The sequence below is a fragment of the Lolium rigidum genome, chromosome 4 (assembly GCF_022539505.1).
Source record: "Lolium rigidum isolate FL_2022 chromosome 4, APGP_CSIRO_Lrig_0.1, whole genome shotgun sequence".
NCBI classification, from domain to species: Eukaryota; Viridiplantae; Streptophyta; class Magnoliopsida; order Poales; family Poaceae; genus Lolium; species Lolium rigidum.
In genome coordinates this window covers 98028235-98046075 of record NC_061511.1, presented here as the reverse complement: position 1 = coordinate 98046075, position 17841 = coordinate 98028235, and the positions used below count along the sequence as shown (strand labels likewise).

Below are 17841 nucleotides of genomic sequence, written 5' to 3'. Positions count from 1 at the left end.
AGCACCATCCTCTCCGGATTTCGCGAGGAGCGTGGAGATCGGACGCCTACAACGGGCACCGCTGGCCTCGAGATTGTCCACTCACCGGGCCCCAAACTGGTCAGATGAGAAGTCCGTCGGTATAGAAAAACGCGGATCGCCGGTAGATCCGAAAGCAGGACACAATCAGAAACAAGATAGTCGGTTGTTCGGCTGTCATGGTTGGCGGCTGGAGGAAAAGGTCCGGCCATGTTGAGCGTACGAGCTCGAAAAGAAAGTTGATGGCCATCGACGGGCTCTGGCTGGCTTTTCCCTGCGCCGCCGAGTCGGGTGGTTGGTGGAGGCGCACCCAGGTGCTGGATCAGAGGCCGCCTACGCCAGCCACAAGCAGACGTTCCCCATCTCACGGCAAGAGATCGGACAGATTTTGTGTGCTGTTCAGTCTTCACCGAAAGAGATCGACGAGTGAATTGATCAGTTACGCCAGCGATAGTTCGGTTAATTAGCGACTGATGTGATATTTCTGATGGGGAACTCGTCAAAACTGGTCCTTCTGCAGTGTACGTGGTCACCAAACAGATTCTGATCTCAAACAATTTCTTCATCAGAGCGCACTGGATGCATATCTAAACTTCAGTGCTGGCTGGGCTTGAGACATGTTACCTGTGTATACGTTCGAGTTCTCACTAATGGTATGATGTCCTGGCAATCAATTTGCTGCTGTTCTGTGAAAAGCAGTTCCTCTAACCCGTGTCAGCATTTTTGCAACTTGTAATATATTTCCTCCGTTCTCTTTTGGTTTACATTCTAGGAAAAATCAAACAAATTAGTAGTGTATTTATTAGTACTACTAAATTGGTAAACATCCAATCAAAGGTACATTTAAAATAGTAACATCCAATAGATAAAGAGGAGGGGCACTTCGTTTTCCGTATTCTTGTTGACTAAAATCTAGAATATAGAGTATTTCAAAATAAATTTTAGACCTAGAATGTAGAGTATTTCAAAACAGAGGGAGTACATATACTTCACTTCATTCATGTCGTCTTTCTCTAAGTAGCATGCTCCCACGGTTGGTTCTTGTGTATCACACAAACATGAACAAATATTTGGTTCTTAGTGTCGTTTTTAGTCAAAGGTTTTTCTTAAAATATTTTCTACTCCCTCTTATCCGAATTACTTGACTCGGACGGAAGAAATACGAAGAAAGAGATCTAACCACTGGCATGGCTGTGGCAATTAAATAATCTGCGCAGATGCTCGTTATATTTAGCTACAGGCCTGCCTTTTTACTTTGCTGAAGTTATCATTATGTACAGGTAGTTTTTCAATTTATATGGAATATGTGGAAGGTTTGTTAGAGTGTTTGGAGTATTTATTTTCCCGGTGCAACGCAAGGGCATTTTTACTAGTGTCATAAAAATACCACACCAAGGCGCGCCCCAGCTGCTAGTGTCGATGGATTCGCGGAGCTGCCACTGATCAGCTGCAAGTATCGATTGAATTATTTTGTTTTGGTTTATGTGTCCTCCGGCTCCTGCGTACGTATATGTATGTGCGTCCATGCTCCCCTCATTCCTTCCCCACTACCCCAGGTCCCCAGCTTACTCATCAACCACAGCATCCCCTCTGTGTGTGTGTGTCTCTCTCTCTCCACACATATATACACTGGCCCAAAGATCAGTAGCTAGGTGCAACTATATTTTTAGGAGACCATTAGTTTGATTGCAGAGAGACAGGCAGCTTGACAGAGGGAGACAACTTCATTGGTGCATGTATATGGCGCAGGAAGATGTGGACCTAGCCCTGGGTCTCTCCGTCGGCTCCGGCTCCGGCACTGGCAACCCCCACCTGCTTCAGCCGAAAGAAGCACCGCCGCTGGAGCCATCGTTGACCCTGAGCCTAACCATCGCCGTAAAGAGGGAGAAAGTGGAGGAGGAGAACAAGAGGGCCATGATCTACTACTCCGCGGCATCGTCAGCGGCGGATGACGACATTGAGGGGTGCAACAACAGCGGTAGCAGCCGGAAAAAGCTGAAGCTAACCAAGGAGCAGTCGGCGCTCCTGGAAGGTCGCTTCAAGGAGCACAGCACTCTCGACACGGTAAGAGTACAATCCTCAATGAACTCATCAAATACTGCATCTTCATTTGCATTGCATGGTCTCCTAGATTAATGATTGATCATTTTAGGATCAGATGATGTCTATAAATCTGGTCATTATTTCTTTGGCTGATGTCTTTGGCTGATGGCCTTTTGGATAATTGAATAATCTGAGCAGAAGCAGAAGACAGCTTTAGCAAGGCAGCTCAACCTCAGGCCAAGGCAAGTTGAGGTCTGGTTCCAAAACAGAAGAGCCAGGTATCCAATTCACGAGTACTACTAACATTGTCAAGATTCATGATGGTTAATTAATTAATAATAATAATAATAATTTGCAGGACAAAGCTGAAGCAAACGGAGGTGGACTGCGAGCTCCTGAAGCGCTGCTGCGAGACTCTCACCGAGGAGAACCGGCGCCTCCATCTTGAGCTCCAGCAACTCCACCACCAACAACAACGCCACCCAACCGCGTTCTTCATGCCCGCAGCCGCCATGCTCTCCGTCTGCCCCTCCTGCGACCGCCTCGCCCCTGCACCGCCCGCCCATGCCGCCGCCGCAGCTGACCGTCCTGCCTCCAAACGCAGCTTCTTTGCCACCAATTCTGCCGCCTCAGCTAGACAACTCTATCCACACAAAGATAGACATGCATCCATGAATTAGTCAATCATGAGTTCATAACTCAACTGATTAGTGTATAACTGTATATAGATGTTCATCCCATCCACTCCCCTTTATTTGGTTAGCTTCGTTTTTTCGCAAGTTAACTGATGCACGAGGAGGATCGATGGAGTACCATCAATTTAGGAAAAGAAGATTTTATTATAGTGTATGAAATGTTGCCGTTGTAGCTACTTAGATAGGATAAAAAGTGTAGTTGTTTGTGAGTCCCTGATGAATTTTATTAAGTCAGGAGATTACCACCTACCTATGGTGATGATGACGTGACGCTTCAAAGGATACGTCCTGGTTTATTCGGACGTAGAGATGTCCGTTTTTCTTAATTATGTATTCATCGTCTGGTGAAATACTAATTTACTTTCCGTCAGTATACATATATTTATTGATTTGTTTCAGAAACTACATGTGCTTGAGACTTACAGTGACGATTTTCTAATTACGTACTACTAGTTCTAATGTCAAGATTCTCTTCGGTTTGCTTTTTCATCATAAAAAAATCAAAATTGAAAAGCATTTCATGAAAAAGAATTAACCAAAGCTTTATTCCATCCCATATATCATGACAGCATTGAAAAGCTATGGTACTATTAGTGCTTCTTGCGATGACACAAAATGATGTGATTGAGCAAATTAAGATGCGACATGAAATAGGCGTGATATAGTGCCAAAGGAGGTTGGGTGTGGTCGTGGTGGTGGTTTGCGAGGCCTGGATTGTATGCAGCTAGCTAGGGGACGCAATCAACCAGGCAACCCATGATCTTTCTGTTGAGACACAATCACACCATTCTGATTGCTGCCTCCCGATCTTTGGGCAATTTCCTGATGACTCCGTCTCCCACGGCAGGCGTTTCTATCGTGAATACTTCCATACAAGTACATCGTCCATGGCTAGCTCTATGTGGCTAGTACTTCACCTGTTCATAATAATAGTAGTCATCCTGATTATCCCTGCCTAGCAGTCGCTCCATATCTAAAATTGACAACCTAGAGCGAACAATAGCATTTTATTTCTCTTTCTTAATGATGTGTTGTTCCTGGCTTATATTTATGTATCCATGTGTTGAAAACAAGCAAAACAACATTTTAATAGACACATCATAATCTGAGCCATTGGCATCTTTACATTGCTTATATTATGATTGATAGAGTACCTTCCATCGTCGCCGGGCAAAACCCGTATGACGCGGCGGCAACAGAGATCCTCGACCGAAGATCTGGCGTGGCGGTGGCGCCTGCACCCGTCTCCTCAACGGCGGTGCCGTGCCTTGGCGGATCGCGGCGGCAAGCGGCGGACAACACTTGGCAGCGGACGGATCCGATTTGGGTTTGGGCATGGATGGGACATGGTGGCTGCACATGCTCCATCTCATCGTCTCCGTCGGCAGTACGCAAAAGCTCCTGGTTCACAAGTGATGCTTGTATTGCACAAATAGGTGACGTAGGTGCAATCACTGGCATCCCAAGTGCTGCTAGATGCAAAAGAAACATAGAGATATTGACCCCCTAGATCAATAGTGTGCCTATCCAATAATGAATGAATCCCGGTGATCAGGTGTATACGTGAGCACGCGGTCTTTACTCAACACGTGTCTAACGTCTGTGTGTTCTTTGTTGATGATGAGGTGGGAACGTCGTGTGGTCCTAAATAAAGTATAAAGTATCTTCCTTCTCACCCCCTTTACTCATCCCCTTTTCTCGTCCACCAGACACACAGCCGCGCGAGAGCCAGGCCATGGCCGCCGCCCCGCGCGCAACCATCCGCGCCACCACTGCCGGGCACGAGTGGCTGGTTTCGCCCCTCTCTTGGCGTGGGAGGCTTGAGCCTGGAGGCGGAGGTAGGAGACATGGTCTGCGGTGGGTGTGCAAGCCGGTTGGGTGAGGTCCGCCTCATTCTATTCGCCCCAAATATCGGGCTGTCTCTCCACCGAAATCCATAGAGGAGGATGTTACAGATCAAGCCAACTGAAGTCGAAGCTGAGTAGCGGCGGCTCCGCCATCGAATCTTGCCGTACACGGTCGAGCTCCTTCCTCCCTGCAGAGCTCCCCTTTTTGATTCGCATCGGCCCAATTCATGCCACTCCATCGTGGGTTCGACCTGAGGATTCGGCCGCCTCTTCCTCCCCTTGCCGTCCAGCCACCTCAAACTCCGCAGTTGGCCGGATCTGCAGCTCCTTCGCCTGATCTACCGGTTTCCCCAACCAGTTTGGCTCCTGTCCCATGAAATCGAGCGCACTCATCTCTTTTGGTGTCTTGGGGATATGCGGCGGTCGGCGGCCAACCACTGCGAAAGATGCGAGGAGAGGAGAGGCTGACGCTCGATGGCGTTGTTCCGCCTCCATGGGCGTGACTTAGCCGGAGAAGGGCGGAGGTCGACCTCCATGTACCATGGGCGACGGCGGAGTCCACGGTGGCTGGGTGTGCGGGGGGAGGCGGGGCGAGGGAGAGGAGCGAGGAAGGCGGGGTCGCGGCGCGGATGCTCACGCAGGCAGGCTACTGTAGACGCGCCCTGCCTTTCTCCTGAACCTCGTCGGGGAAGGGGATTGGTTGGAGTTCGTCAGGGCCTCTCCTCGTCCGCTGCTTCTCCAGCAGCCGCCGCTGCCGCCGCAGGTGCCCGTGGATCTCGTCGGGGAAAGGGGATGGGCTGGAGCTCTTCAGGAGCGGGTGAGCTAGGCGGTCAGGGGTTGCTTGATTGGAGGTCTCGCCATGGGAGGCGGAGGTAGAAGACGACCCCGTCGGTCAGGGGTTAGGTGGCGTTTTTTCTGTCCGTTGTTTTCACGGAGCCCAGACCAGCTCCTGATTTGGGCGTGGTGGCGGGCGGCTCTACTGCTTCGTACCGCAGCGGCACTGAGCTATCCTACAACTAGCGGTGGCGGGAGATATCCAGCGCTTGATAGCAGCGAGCTGTCAGAAGATGAAGCAAGGGAATGGAGGCGATGGTAGATGGTGCAGTAGTAGGACCGCGTGGGATTAGCGTTGTGGGGATTTTAATTCCCAGATTAGGTATTAAGTTGTTTCGCTTGTGGGAAAAGGAAGAAGAAGAGAGAGGGATTAGAAAAAGGAGATTTCACGCCGTTTGGCTCCGTTTGTGAGGCCAGCAACTTAAAGCAAATCCAACGGTAATGCATACGTGCTCACGTATACACGCGATCACCAAATCCACTCTCTATGCTATAATTGTGACCTATGCAATCTATATCTGGGTGATCTAGCTTGCGTCTACCAAGCTCTGCTGCTATCTTATCCCTATTGACTTGTTGTATGGAGAGTAGCGTGGGTGTTCTGACTCTGGTAAACTTACGTCTTTGCTGTTGGCGTGTTGACACACGTCTGTTGGGAACCCCAAGAGGAAGGTGTGATGCGTACAACAGCGAGTTTTCGCTCAGTATGAAACCAAGGTTATCGAACCACTAGGAGTCAAGGAACACGTGAAGGTTGTTGGTGACGGAGTGTATGCGGCGCAACACCAGGGATTCCGGCGCCAACGTGGAACCTGCACAACACAATCACAATACTTTGCCCCAACTTAACGAAGTGAGGTTGTCAATTTCACCGGCTTGCTGTAAACAAAGGATTAAACGTATGGTGTGGAAAATGATGTTTGTTTGTGAAGAACAAGTAAAGAACAGAGTTTGCGATAGATTGTATTTCAGATGTAAAGAATGGACCGGGGTCCACAGTTCACTAGTGGTGTCTCTCCCATAAGATAAATGGCATGTTGGGTGAACAAATTACAGCTGGGCAATTGACAAATAGAGAGGGCATAACAATGCACATACATATCACGATGAGTACTATGAGATTTAATCAGGGCATTACGACAAAGTACATAGACCGCTATCCAAGCATGCATCTATGCCTAAAAAGTCCACCTTCAGAGTTATCATCCGAACCCCTTCCAAGTATTAAGTTGCAAACAACGGACAATTGCATTAAGTATGGTGCGTAATGTAATCAACACAAATATCCTTAGACAAAGCATTGATGTTTTATCCCTAGTGGCAACAAGCACATCCACAACCTTAGAACTTTCTCATCATCGTCCCGCATTCAATGGAGGCATGAACCCACTATCAAGCATAAATACTCCCTCTTGGAGTCACAAGTATCAACTTGGTCAGAGCCTCTACTAGCAACAGAGAGCATGCAAGAACATAAACAACACATATATGATAGATTGATAATCAACTTGACATAGTATTCCATATTCATCGGATCCCAACAAACACAACATGTAGCATTACAAATAGATGATCTTGATCATGATAGGCAGCTCACAAGATCTAACATGATAACACAATGAGGAGAAGACAACCATCTAGCTACTGCTATGGACCCATAGTCCAGGGGTGAACTACTCACACATCAATCCGGAGGCGATCATGGTGATGAAGAGTCCTCCGGGAGATGATTCCCCTCTCCGGCAGAGGTGCCGGAGGCGATCTCCCGAATCCCCCGAGATGGGATTGGCGGCGGCGGCGTCTCTGGAAGGTTTTCCGTATCGTGGCTCTCGGTACTGGGGTTTTCGCGACGAACGCTTTAAGTAGGCGGAAGGGCAGAGTTGGAGGCGGCGCGGGGGCCCCACACCATAGGCCGGTGCGGGCCCCATGCTGGCCGCGCCGCCCTATGGGTACGGGCCCTTGTGGCCCCACTTCGTAATCCCTTCGGTCTTCTGGAAGCTTCGTGGAAAAATAAGACCCTGGGCGTTGATTTCGCCCAATTCCGAGAATATTTCCTTTGTAGGATTTCTGAAACCAAAAACAGCAGAAAACAACAACTGGCTCTTCGGCATCTCGTCAATAGGTTAGTGCCGGAAAATGCATAATAATGACATAAAGTGTGTATAAAACATGTGAGTATCATCATAAAAGTAGCATGGAACATAAGAAATTATAGATACGTTTGAGACGTATCAAGCATCCCCAAGCTTAGTTCCTACTCGCCCTCGAGTAGGTAAACGATAACAAGGATAATTTCCGAAGTGACATGCTATCATAATCTTGATCAATACTATTGTAAAGCATATGAGATGAATGCAGCGATTCGAAGCAATGGTAAAGACAATGAATAAACAACTGAATCATATAGCAAAGACTTTTCATGAATAGTACTTTCAAGACAAGTATCAATAAGACTTGCATAAGAGTTAACTCATAAAGCAATAAATTCTTAGTAGAAAGCTTTGAAACAACACAAAGGAAGATATAAGTTTCAGCAGTTGCTTTCAAATTCAACATGTATATCTCATGGATAATTGTCAACACAAAGTAATATAACAAATGCAATAGGTAAACATGTAAGAATCAATGCACACAGTTCACACAAGTGTTTGCTTCTAAGATAGAAAGAATAGGTAAACTGACTCAACAATAAAGTAAAAGAATGGCCCTTCGCAGAGGGAAGCATGGATTACTATTTTTGTGCTAGAGTTTTTCATTTTGAAAACATAGAAACAATTTTTTCAACGGTAGTAATAAATCATATGTGTTATGTATAAGACATCCTATAAGTTGCAAGCCTCATGCATAGATTACCAATAGTGCTCACACCTTGTCCTAATTAGCTTGGATTTACATGGATTATCATTGCATAACATATGTTTCAACCAAGTGTCACAAAGGGGTACCTCTATGCCGCCTGTACAAAGGTCTAAGGAGAAAGATCGCATTTGATTTCTCGTTTTTGATTATTCTCAACTTAGACATCCATACCGGGACAACATAGACAACAGATAATGGACTCCTCTTTAATGCATAAGCATTCAACAACAGATAATATTCTCATAAGAGATTGAGGATTGATGTCCAAACTGAAACTTCCACCATGGATCATGGCTTTAGTTAGCGGCCCAATGTTCTTCTCTAACAATATGCATACTCAAACCATTTGATCATGATAAATCACCCTTACTTCAGACAAGACGAACATGCATAGCAACTCACATGATATTCAACAAAGGTGTAATAGTTGATAGCGTCCCCAGAAATATGGTTACCGCTCAACAAGCAACTTATTAAGAAATAAGATACATAAGTACATATTCTTTACCACAATAGTTTTTAAGGCTATTTCCCATGAGCTGCAAAGACAAAGAATAGAATTTTAAAGGTAGCACTCAAGTAATTTACTTTGGAATGGCAGAGAAATACCATGTAGTAGGTAGGTATGGTGGACACAAATGGCATAGTTTTTGGCTCAAGGATTTGGATGCACGAGAAGAATTCCTCTCAATACCAGGCTAGGCTAGCAAGGTTGTTTGAAGCAAACTCAAGTATAAAACGGTACAACAAAACTTACATAAGAACATATTGCAAGCATTATAAGACTCTACATTGTCTCCTTGTTGTTCAAACACCTTAACCAGAAAATATCTAGACTCTAGAGAGACCAATCATGCAAACCAAATTTTAACAAGCTCTATGTAGTTCTTCATTAATGGGTACAAAGTACATGATGCAAGAGCTTAAACAAGATCTATGTGAGCACAACAATTGCCAAGTATCAAATTATTCAAGACATTATACCAATTACCACATGAAGCATTTTCTGTTTCCAACCATATAACAATGAACGAAGCAGTTTCAACCTTCGCCATGAACATTAACAGTGAAGCTGAGAACATATGTGTTCATTGATACGTCTCCAACGTATCTATAATTTCCGATGTTCCATGCTTGTTTTATGACAATACCAACATGTTTTGTTTACACTTTATATCATTTTTATGCGTTTTCCGGAACTAACCTATTAACAAGATGCCGAAGTGCCGGTTCTGTTTTCTGCTGTTTTTGGTTTCGTAAATCCTAGTAACGAAATATTCTCGGAATCGGACGAAATCAACGCCCGGGTTCCTATTTTTCCGGAACCATCCAGAACACACGAGAACTGCCAGAGAAGGGGGACAGGGCCACCAAACCACACCCCGGCGCGGCCGGGGGGCGCCCCCCTATGGTTTGGGCAGCCCGTGGCCCCTCCGACTCCGACTCTTCGCCTATTTAAGCCGTCGTGACCTAAAAACATCGACAGAAAACACGAACCTCCAGAAAGACTCCAGGGGCGCCGCCACATCGCGAAACTCCAATTCGGGGGACAGAAGTCTCCGTTCGGCACCTGCCGGGACGGGGAATTGCCCCGGAGCCGTCTCCACCGCCGTCTTCACCGCCATCTTCACCGCCATCGCTGCCTCCATGATGAGGAGGGAGTAATCCACCCCCGAGGCTGAGGGCTTCAGCTGTAGCTATGTGGTTCATCTCTCTCCCATGTACCTCAATACAATAATCTCATGAGCTGCTTTACATGATTGAGATTCATATGAGTTTTGTATCACAATTCATCTATGTGCTACTCTAGTGAAGTTATTAAAGTAGTTCTATTCCTCCCGCACGTGTGCAAAGGTAACGAGTGTGTGCACCGTGTTAGTACTTGGTTTATGCTATGATCATGATCTCTTGTAGATTGCGAAGTTAACTATTGCTATGATAATATTGATGTGATCTATTCCTCCTACATATGCATGAAGGTGACAGTAGTGCATGCTATGTTAGTACTTGGTTTAGTCTTTTGATCTATCTTACACTAAAGGTTACTAAAATATGAGCATTATTGTGGAGCTTGTTAACTCCGGCATTGAGGGTTCGTGTAATCCTACGCAATGTGTTCATCATCCAACAAGAGTGTAGAGTATGCATTTATCTATTCTCGTTATGTGATCAAAGTTGAGAGTGTCCACTAGTGAAAGTCTAATCCCTAGGCCTTGTTCCTAAATATCGCTATCGCTGCTTGTTTACTATTTTACTCGCGTTACTACTGCTGCATTACTACTGCTTGTTTACTCGTCTTGGGCAAAGCACTTTTCTGGTGCCGTTGCTACTACTTATTCATACCACTCGTATTTCACTATCTCTTCGCCGAACTAGTGCACCTATTAGGTGTGTTGGGGACACAAGAGACTTCTTGCTTTGTGGTTGCAGGGTTGCATGAGAGGGATATCTTTGACCTCTTCCTCCCCGAGATCGATAAACCTTGGGTGATCCACTTAAGGGAAACTTGCTGCTGTTCTACAAACCTCTCGCTCTTGGAGGCCCAACACTGTCTACAAGAATAGAAGCTCCCGTAGACATCAAGCACTTTTCTGGCGCCGTTGCCGGGGAGGAAAGGTAAAAGGCACTCATACTACGGTCCCAGGTAAAGTATTTTTCTGTTACCGTTGTGTGTGTGCTCGAAGCTATTTCCTTTAGATCCTGCAATTGCATCTTTTTGTTTCTTGTTTACACTAGTTAGGCATAATGGAAAACAACAAAAAATTTAGTGAGCTTTTTAATCTTTTTCCTGATTTAGAATTGTTTGGTGCAAACATTAAAAAACCAATGGAACCTCATTTGCATGCTAGTAGCGATGTTATTAGTATGAATGCAATTACTGCTAATGCTATGGAGAAGTCTAAGCTTGGGGAAGCTAGTTTTTGTGATCTTTTTAGCTTCCCATCTTCAGGTGAGAAAATTTGCTCTGATAATACTTTATCTCCCATATGCGATAACTCTAATGATGCTTGTGATATTTTAAATGCACCTACTGAAAGTACTCCATATAAAATACCTATGAAAATTATTGAACGTGTTATGGATAACCGCTATGAAGGGGATGGAACTGTGCATCCCGGAGATCATTTACTTGTTTTTGCATGAATTATGCGGGTTATTCAAGTGTGCAGGTATCTCTATGGATGAAGTGAAGAAGAAATTATTCTCTATGTCGTTGTACGGTAAAGCGGCGCATTGGCATAAACTCGCTGAAGGATGAGCATTCTCTTGATTGGAAGGATATTGTGCATCTATTTTATTCTAAATTCTATCCTCCAAGTGAAATTCACAAAGATCGAAACCGAATATATAATTTCTGGCCTCATGATGGAGAGAGTATTGCCCAAGCATGGGAGAGATTGAAGTCTTTAATGCTCAAATGCCCCAATCATGAGCTTTCAGGTAATATCATTATTGACAATTTCTATGCGAGACTTTCTCTTCAAGATAAGACTTTGCTGGATGCTACTTGTTCTGGATCATTCACGCGCAACAAAGAAGAGTTTAAAAGGAACCTTCTTGATCGGATTAAGGAGAACGCTGAAGATTGGGAGAACGACAAAGGTAAAGAGTCAGGTATAAATTATGATTATGAATGCATTGAAACTTTTATGGATACCGATAAATTTCGAAATATGAGTGCTACTTATGGTCTTGACTCTCAAGTTGCTGCAAATCTTTATAAAGCCTTTGCTTCTCATTTTGAATTGCCTAAAAAGAATTTTGATAAGTATCATGAACCTTTTAAAGAGGCTTGTACGAAGAATGAAATTGTTGTTAATTATTGTAATGAGCATGCTCAAACTCCTAATAATGTTATTTCCTATAAGCATGTTAATTTTTGTGGAATACATAGACCTTGTGGAATTAATCAAATCAAAGATGAATATTGTATCCATCATGCTAATGAAAAAACTAGAAAGTGGTTTAGGGCTCTAGATGATCTTGGTAAAAAAGTTTGTGCCCTCTATCCTTTTATTTGTGAAGTTTGCCATGAAGTGGGTCATTTTAATTTTCAATGCTCCTCCAATGATAATTTGAACCCAATGAGTGCTGCAAATTTGTATTGTGATGATGAAATTACTCCTAATCAGCATGATGAACTTACTTTATTTTTGGGGTGTGAAGAACTGTCGAGAAAAATCTCTTTGTTACATATGGGTGATCTTGATATTGATGATGTCCTTCATGGGTGTTTTTCTTATTGCATTGATAATAGCCATACAAATACTTACATACAAAATATTTTAGAAGATGACACCTTGCCAAAATATGATAGGACCGCTGTGTGTTTTCAACTAATTAATGAAAAGGAGGGATCCTCCCGAGTTTCTTCTATTGTTTCTGAAAGTAAATCAGGTTATGCGGACAAGCCACCCTTCAAACCTCTTCCTCCTAAAGAAGGGAACGAGAAGAAGAAGAAGGGAACGAAGAAGAAGAAGAAGAAGAAGAAGGAGAATAAAAATAAAGAGGTAACGGCGTATCCCCGCGTGAATGAGATAACGCTAGGTAACCGTAAGTATGTTGCTCCTAATGATTATTGTGACAATGAATCTGAATACGATGATCTTCCTATGCCCTTTACATACATTAGCGATCATGATTTGAATGAGCACACTACTTTTGATATTACAAATCTCTGGGAAACTAATTCTGAAAATGATGATAATAATTGCCATAGTGTCAGTGCTATCCATGCTTCCTCCCATAATGATATAGAAAGCTCTAAGCTTGGGGAAGAGGTGTTTCCTTTAGCTACTGGTCATTATGTTCTTGATACATCTCCTTCTAATAACAATGATGGTGTGGACACAGATAAACCGACTGTGAAAAATACTATGATGATTATTATAAAGAATGCTATGATATAGGTTCTAACTATCCTTATGAAACTTGTCATAGTCATGATTGGATTACTAAAAACAATTCTCTTAATATGCAATTTGTTTACCATGTTCAAATTCTTTATAATAATCCTACTCCAATTACTATTAATGAGAATAACTCTTCTTATGCCAAATTTAATGATACTTCTATGCATATGAACCATGATAAGAATGTTTTAAGTGGTGGGTATATTGTGGATTTCATCAATGATGCTACTGAAAGTTATTATGAGAGAGGGAAATATGGTTATATGCATCTTAATAATATTAAGTTTCCCCTCTTTATGTTGAGAATCCGGAAGTTACTCGTGTTTTATCCTCTTATGCTTGTCACTTTGTTCTTCATGAATTCATTTGTGTACAAGATTCCTCTTCATAGGAAGCATGTTAGACTTAAATTTGTTTTGAACTTGCCTCTTGAAGCTCTCTTTTGCTTCAAATACTATTTCCCGCGAATGGATTATTAAAACTACTGAGCCCATCTTAATGGCTATAAAGAAAGAACTTCTTGGGAGATAACCCATGTGCTATTTTGCTACAGTACTTTGTTTTATATTTGTTTCTTGGAAGTTGTTTACTACTGTAGCAACCTCTCCTTATCTTAGTTTTGAGTTTTGTTGTGCCAAGTAAAGTCTTTGATAGTAAAGTAAGTACTAGATTTGGATTACTGCGCAGAAACAGATTTCTTTGCTGTCACGAATCTGGGTCTAATTCTCTGTAGGTAACTCAGAAAATTAAGCCAATTTACGTGAGTGATCCTCAGATATGTACGGAACTTTCATTCAATTTGAGCATTTTCATTTGAGCAAGTCTGGTGCCCTTTTTAAATTCGTCTTTACGGACTCGTTCGTTGGACAGATTCTCGCCTTTTATTTCGCATTGCTTCTTTCGCTCGTGTTGGGTGGATTTCTTTGTTCCATTACCTTCCAGTAGCTTTGAGCAATGTCCAGAAGTGTTAAGAATGATTGTGTCACCTCTGAACATGTGAGTTTTTGATTATGCACTAACCCTCTAATGAGTTTGTTTCGAGTTTGGTGTGGAGGAAGTTTTCAAGGGTCAAGAGAGGAGGATGATATACTATGATCAAGGAGAGTGAAAGCTCTAAGCTTGGGGATGCCCCGGTGGTTCACCCCTGCATATTCTAAGAAGACTCAAGCGTCTAAGCTTGGGGATGCCCAAGGCATCCCCTTCTTCATCGACAAATTATCGGGTTCCTTCTCTTGAAACTATATTTTTATTCGGCCACATCTTATGTACTTTACTTGGAGCGTCTGTGTGCTTTTGTTTTTGTTTTTGTTTGAATAAATGCTTGTGTGGGAGAGAGACACGCTCCGCTGGTTCATATGAACACATCTGTTCTTCGCTTTATCTTTTAGTGTTCATGGCAAAGGTTAAAACTGCTTCGTTCATTTTTATATGGTTGGAATTGGAAAATGCTACATGTAGTAATTGGTATGATGTCTTGAATAACTTGATACTTGGCAATTGTTGTGCTCTTATTTAAGCTCTTGCATCATATACCTTGCACCTATTAGTGAAGAAATACATAGAGCTTGTTAAAATTTGGTTTGCATGAGTGGTTTCTCTAGAGTCTAGATATTTTCTAGTAAGATGTTTGAACAACAAGGAAGACGATGTATAGTTTTATGATGCTTGTAATATGTCTTTTATGTGAGTTTTGCTGTACTAGTTCGTGCTTGTGTTTGCTTCAAACAACCTTGCTGACCTAAACCTTGTATCGAGAGGGAATACTTCTCATGCATCCAAATCTTGAGCCAATCACTATGCCATTTGTGTCCACCATGCCTACCTACTACATGGTATTTATCCGCCATTCCAAAGTAAATTGCTTGAGTGCTACCTTTAAAATTCCATCATTCACCTTTGCAATATATAGCTCATGGGACAAATAGCTTAAAAACTATTGTGGTATTGAATATGTACTTATGCACTTTATCTCTTATTAAGTTGCTTGTTGTGCGATAACCATGTTCCTGGGAACGCCATCAACTATTCTTTGTTGAATATCATGTGAGTTGCTATGCATGTCCGTCTTTTCTGAAGTAAGAGAGATCTACCACCTTTATGGTTGGAGCATGCATATTGTTAGAGAAGAACTTTGGGCCGCTAACTAAAGCCATGATTCATGGTGGAAGTTTCAGTTTTGGACATATATCCTCAATCTCATATGAGAATAATAATTGTTGCCACATGCTTATGCATTAAAGAGGAGTCCATTATCTGTTGTCCATGTTGTCCCGGTATGGATGTCTAAGTTGAGAATAATCAAAAGCGAGAAATCCAAAATGCGAGCTTTCTCCTTAGACCTTTGTACAGGCATGGAGGTACCCCATTGTGACACTTGGTTAAAACATGTGCATTGCAAAGATCCGGTAGTCCAAGCTAATTAGGACAAGGTGCGGGCACTATTAGTATACTATGCATGAGGCTTGCAACTTGTAAGATATAATTTACATGATGCATATGCTTTATTACTACCGTTGACAAAATTGTTTCATGTTTTCAAAATAAAAGCTCTAGCACAAATATAGCAATCGATGCTTTCCTCTTTGAAGGACCATTCTTTTACTTTTATTGTTGAGTCAGTTCACCTATTTCTCTTTACCTCAAGAAGCAAACGCTTGTGTTAACTATGCATTGATTCTTACATACTTGCTTATTGCATTTGTTATATTGCTTTGCATTGACAACTATCCATGAGATATACATGTTACAAGTTGAAAGCAACCGCTGAAACTTAATCTTCCATAGTGTTGCTTCAATGTCTCTACTAAGAATTTATTGCTTTATGAGTAACTCTTATGCAAGACTTATTGATGCTTGTCTTGAAAGTACTATTCATGAAGAGTCTTTGCTATATGATTCAATTGTTTACTCATTGCATTTACATTGTTTCGAATCGCTGCATTCATCTCATAAGCTTTACAATAGTATGATTAAGATTATGTTGGTATCATGTCACCTCAGAAATTATCTTTTATCGTTTACCTACTCGAGGACGAGTAGGAACTAAGCTTGGGGATGCTGATACGTCTCCAACGTATCTATAATTTCCGATGTTCCATGCTTGTTTTATGACAATACCAACATGTTTTGTTTACACTTTATATCATTTTTATGCGTTTTCCGGAACTAACCTATTAACAAGATGCCGAAGTGCCAGTTCCGTTTTCTCGCTGTTTTTGGTTTCAGAAATCCTAGTAACGAAATATTCTCGAATCGGACGAAATCAACGCCTGTGTTCCTATTTTTCCCGGAACCATCCGGAACACACGAGAACCGCCAGAGAAGGGGGACAGGGCCACCAAACCACACCCCGGCGCGGCCAGGGGGGCGCCCCCCTATGGTTTGGGCAGCCCGTGGCCCCTCCGACTCCGACTCTTCGCCTATTTAAGCCGTCGTGACCTAAAAACATCGACAGAAAACACGAACCTCCAGAAAGACTCCAGGGGCGCCGCCACATCGCGAAACTCCAATTCGGGGGACAGAAGTCTCTGTTCCGGCACCCTGCCGGGACGGGGAATTGCCCCCGGAGTCGTCTCCACCGCCGTCTTCACCGCCATCTTCACCGCCATCGCTGCCTCCATGATGAGGAGGGAGTAATCCACCCCTGAGGCTGAGGGCTTCGCTGTAGCTATGTGGTTCATCTCTCTCCCATGTACCTCAATACAATAATCTCATGAGCTGCTTTACATGATTGAGATTCATATGAGTTTTGTATCACAATTCATCTATGTGCTACTCTAGTGAAGTTATTAAAGTAGTTCTATTCCTCCCGCACGTGTGCAAAGGTAACAGATGTGTGCACCGTGTTAGTACTTGGTTTATGCTATGATCATGATCTCTTGTAGATTGCGAAGTTAACTATTGCTATGATAATATTGATGTGATCTATTCCTCCTACATATGCATGAAGGTGACAAGTGTGCATGCTATGTTAGTACTTGGTTTAGTCTTTTGATCTATCTTACACTAAAGGTTACTAAAATATGAGCATTATTGTGGAGCTTGTTAACTCCGGCATTGAGGGTTCGTGTAATCCTACGCAATGTGTTCATCATCCAACAAGAGTGTAGAGTATGCATTTATCTATTCCGTTATGTGATCAAAGTTGAGAGTGTCCACTAGTGAAAGTCTAATCCCTAGGCCTTGTTCCTAAATATCGCTATCGCTGCTTGTTTACTGTTTTACTGCGTTACTACTCGCTGCATTACTACCGCTTGTTTACTCGTCCCGGGCAAAGCACTTTTCTCGGTGCCGTTGCTACTACTTATTCATACCACCTCGTATTTCACTATCTCTTCGCCGAACTAGTGCACCTATTAGGTGTGTTGGGGACACAAGAGACTTCTTGCTTTGTGGTTGCAGTGGTTGCATGAGAGGGATATCTTTGACCTCTTCCTCCCTGAGATCGATAAACCTTGGGTGATCCACTTAAGGGAAACTTGCTGCTGTTCTACAAACCTCTGCTCTTGGAGGCCCAACACTGTCTACAAGAATAGAAGCTCCCGTAGACATCATTCATACGAAACAGCGGAGCGTGTCTCTCTCCCAAACAAGGAATGCTAGGATCCGATTTTATTCAAACAAAAACAAAAA

At 43.1% G+C, this 17841-nt stretch overlaps 1 protein-coding gene across 1 annotated transcript; it reads left to right on the top strand.

The window, feature by feature from the left end:
- The first annotated feature begins 1758 nt into the window (after window positions 1-1758).
- Window positions 1759-4940, top strand: LOC124647380 (homeobox-leucine zipper protein HOX15-like). The gene is made up of 4 exons (XM_047187335.1): window positions 1759-2082; window positions 2260-2339; window positions 2420-2617; window positions 4742-4940. The coding sequence occupies exons 1-4, from the start codon at window positions 1759-1761 to the stop codon at window positions 4938-4940; spliced, it is 801 nt and encodes a 266-aa protein (XP_047043291.1).
- The last annotated feature ends 12901 nt before the right edge of the window (window positions 4941-17841 follow it).

Bases quoted from the DNA above. Each gene is read 5' to 3' on its own strand.
- LOC124647380 (XM_047187335.1), top strand. From the start codon at position 1,759: ATGGCGCAGGAAGATGTGGACCTAGCCCTGGGTCTCTCCGTCGGCTCC. The intron at 2,083-2,259 runs GTAAGAGTACAA...TAATCTGAGCAG, and splicing joins AGCACAGCACTCTCGACACG to AAGCAGAAGACAGCTTTAGC. The intron at 2,340-2,419 runs GTATCCAATTCA...AATAATTTGCAG, and splicing joins TTCCAAAACAGAAGAGCCAG to GACAAAGCTGAAGCAAACGG.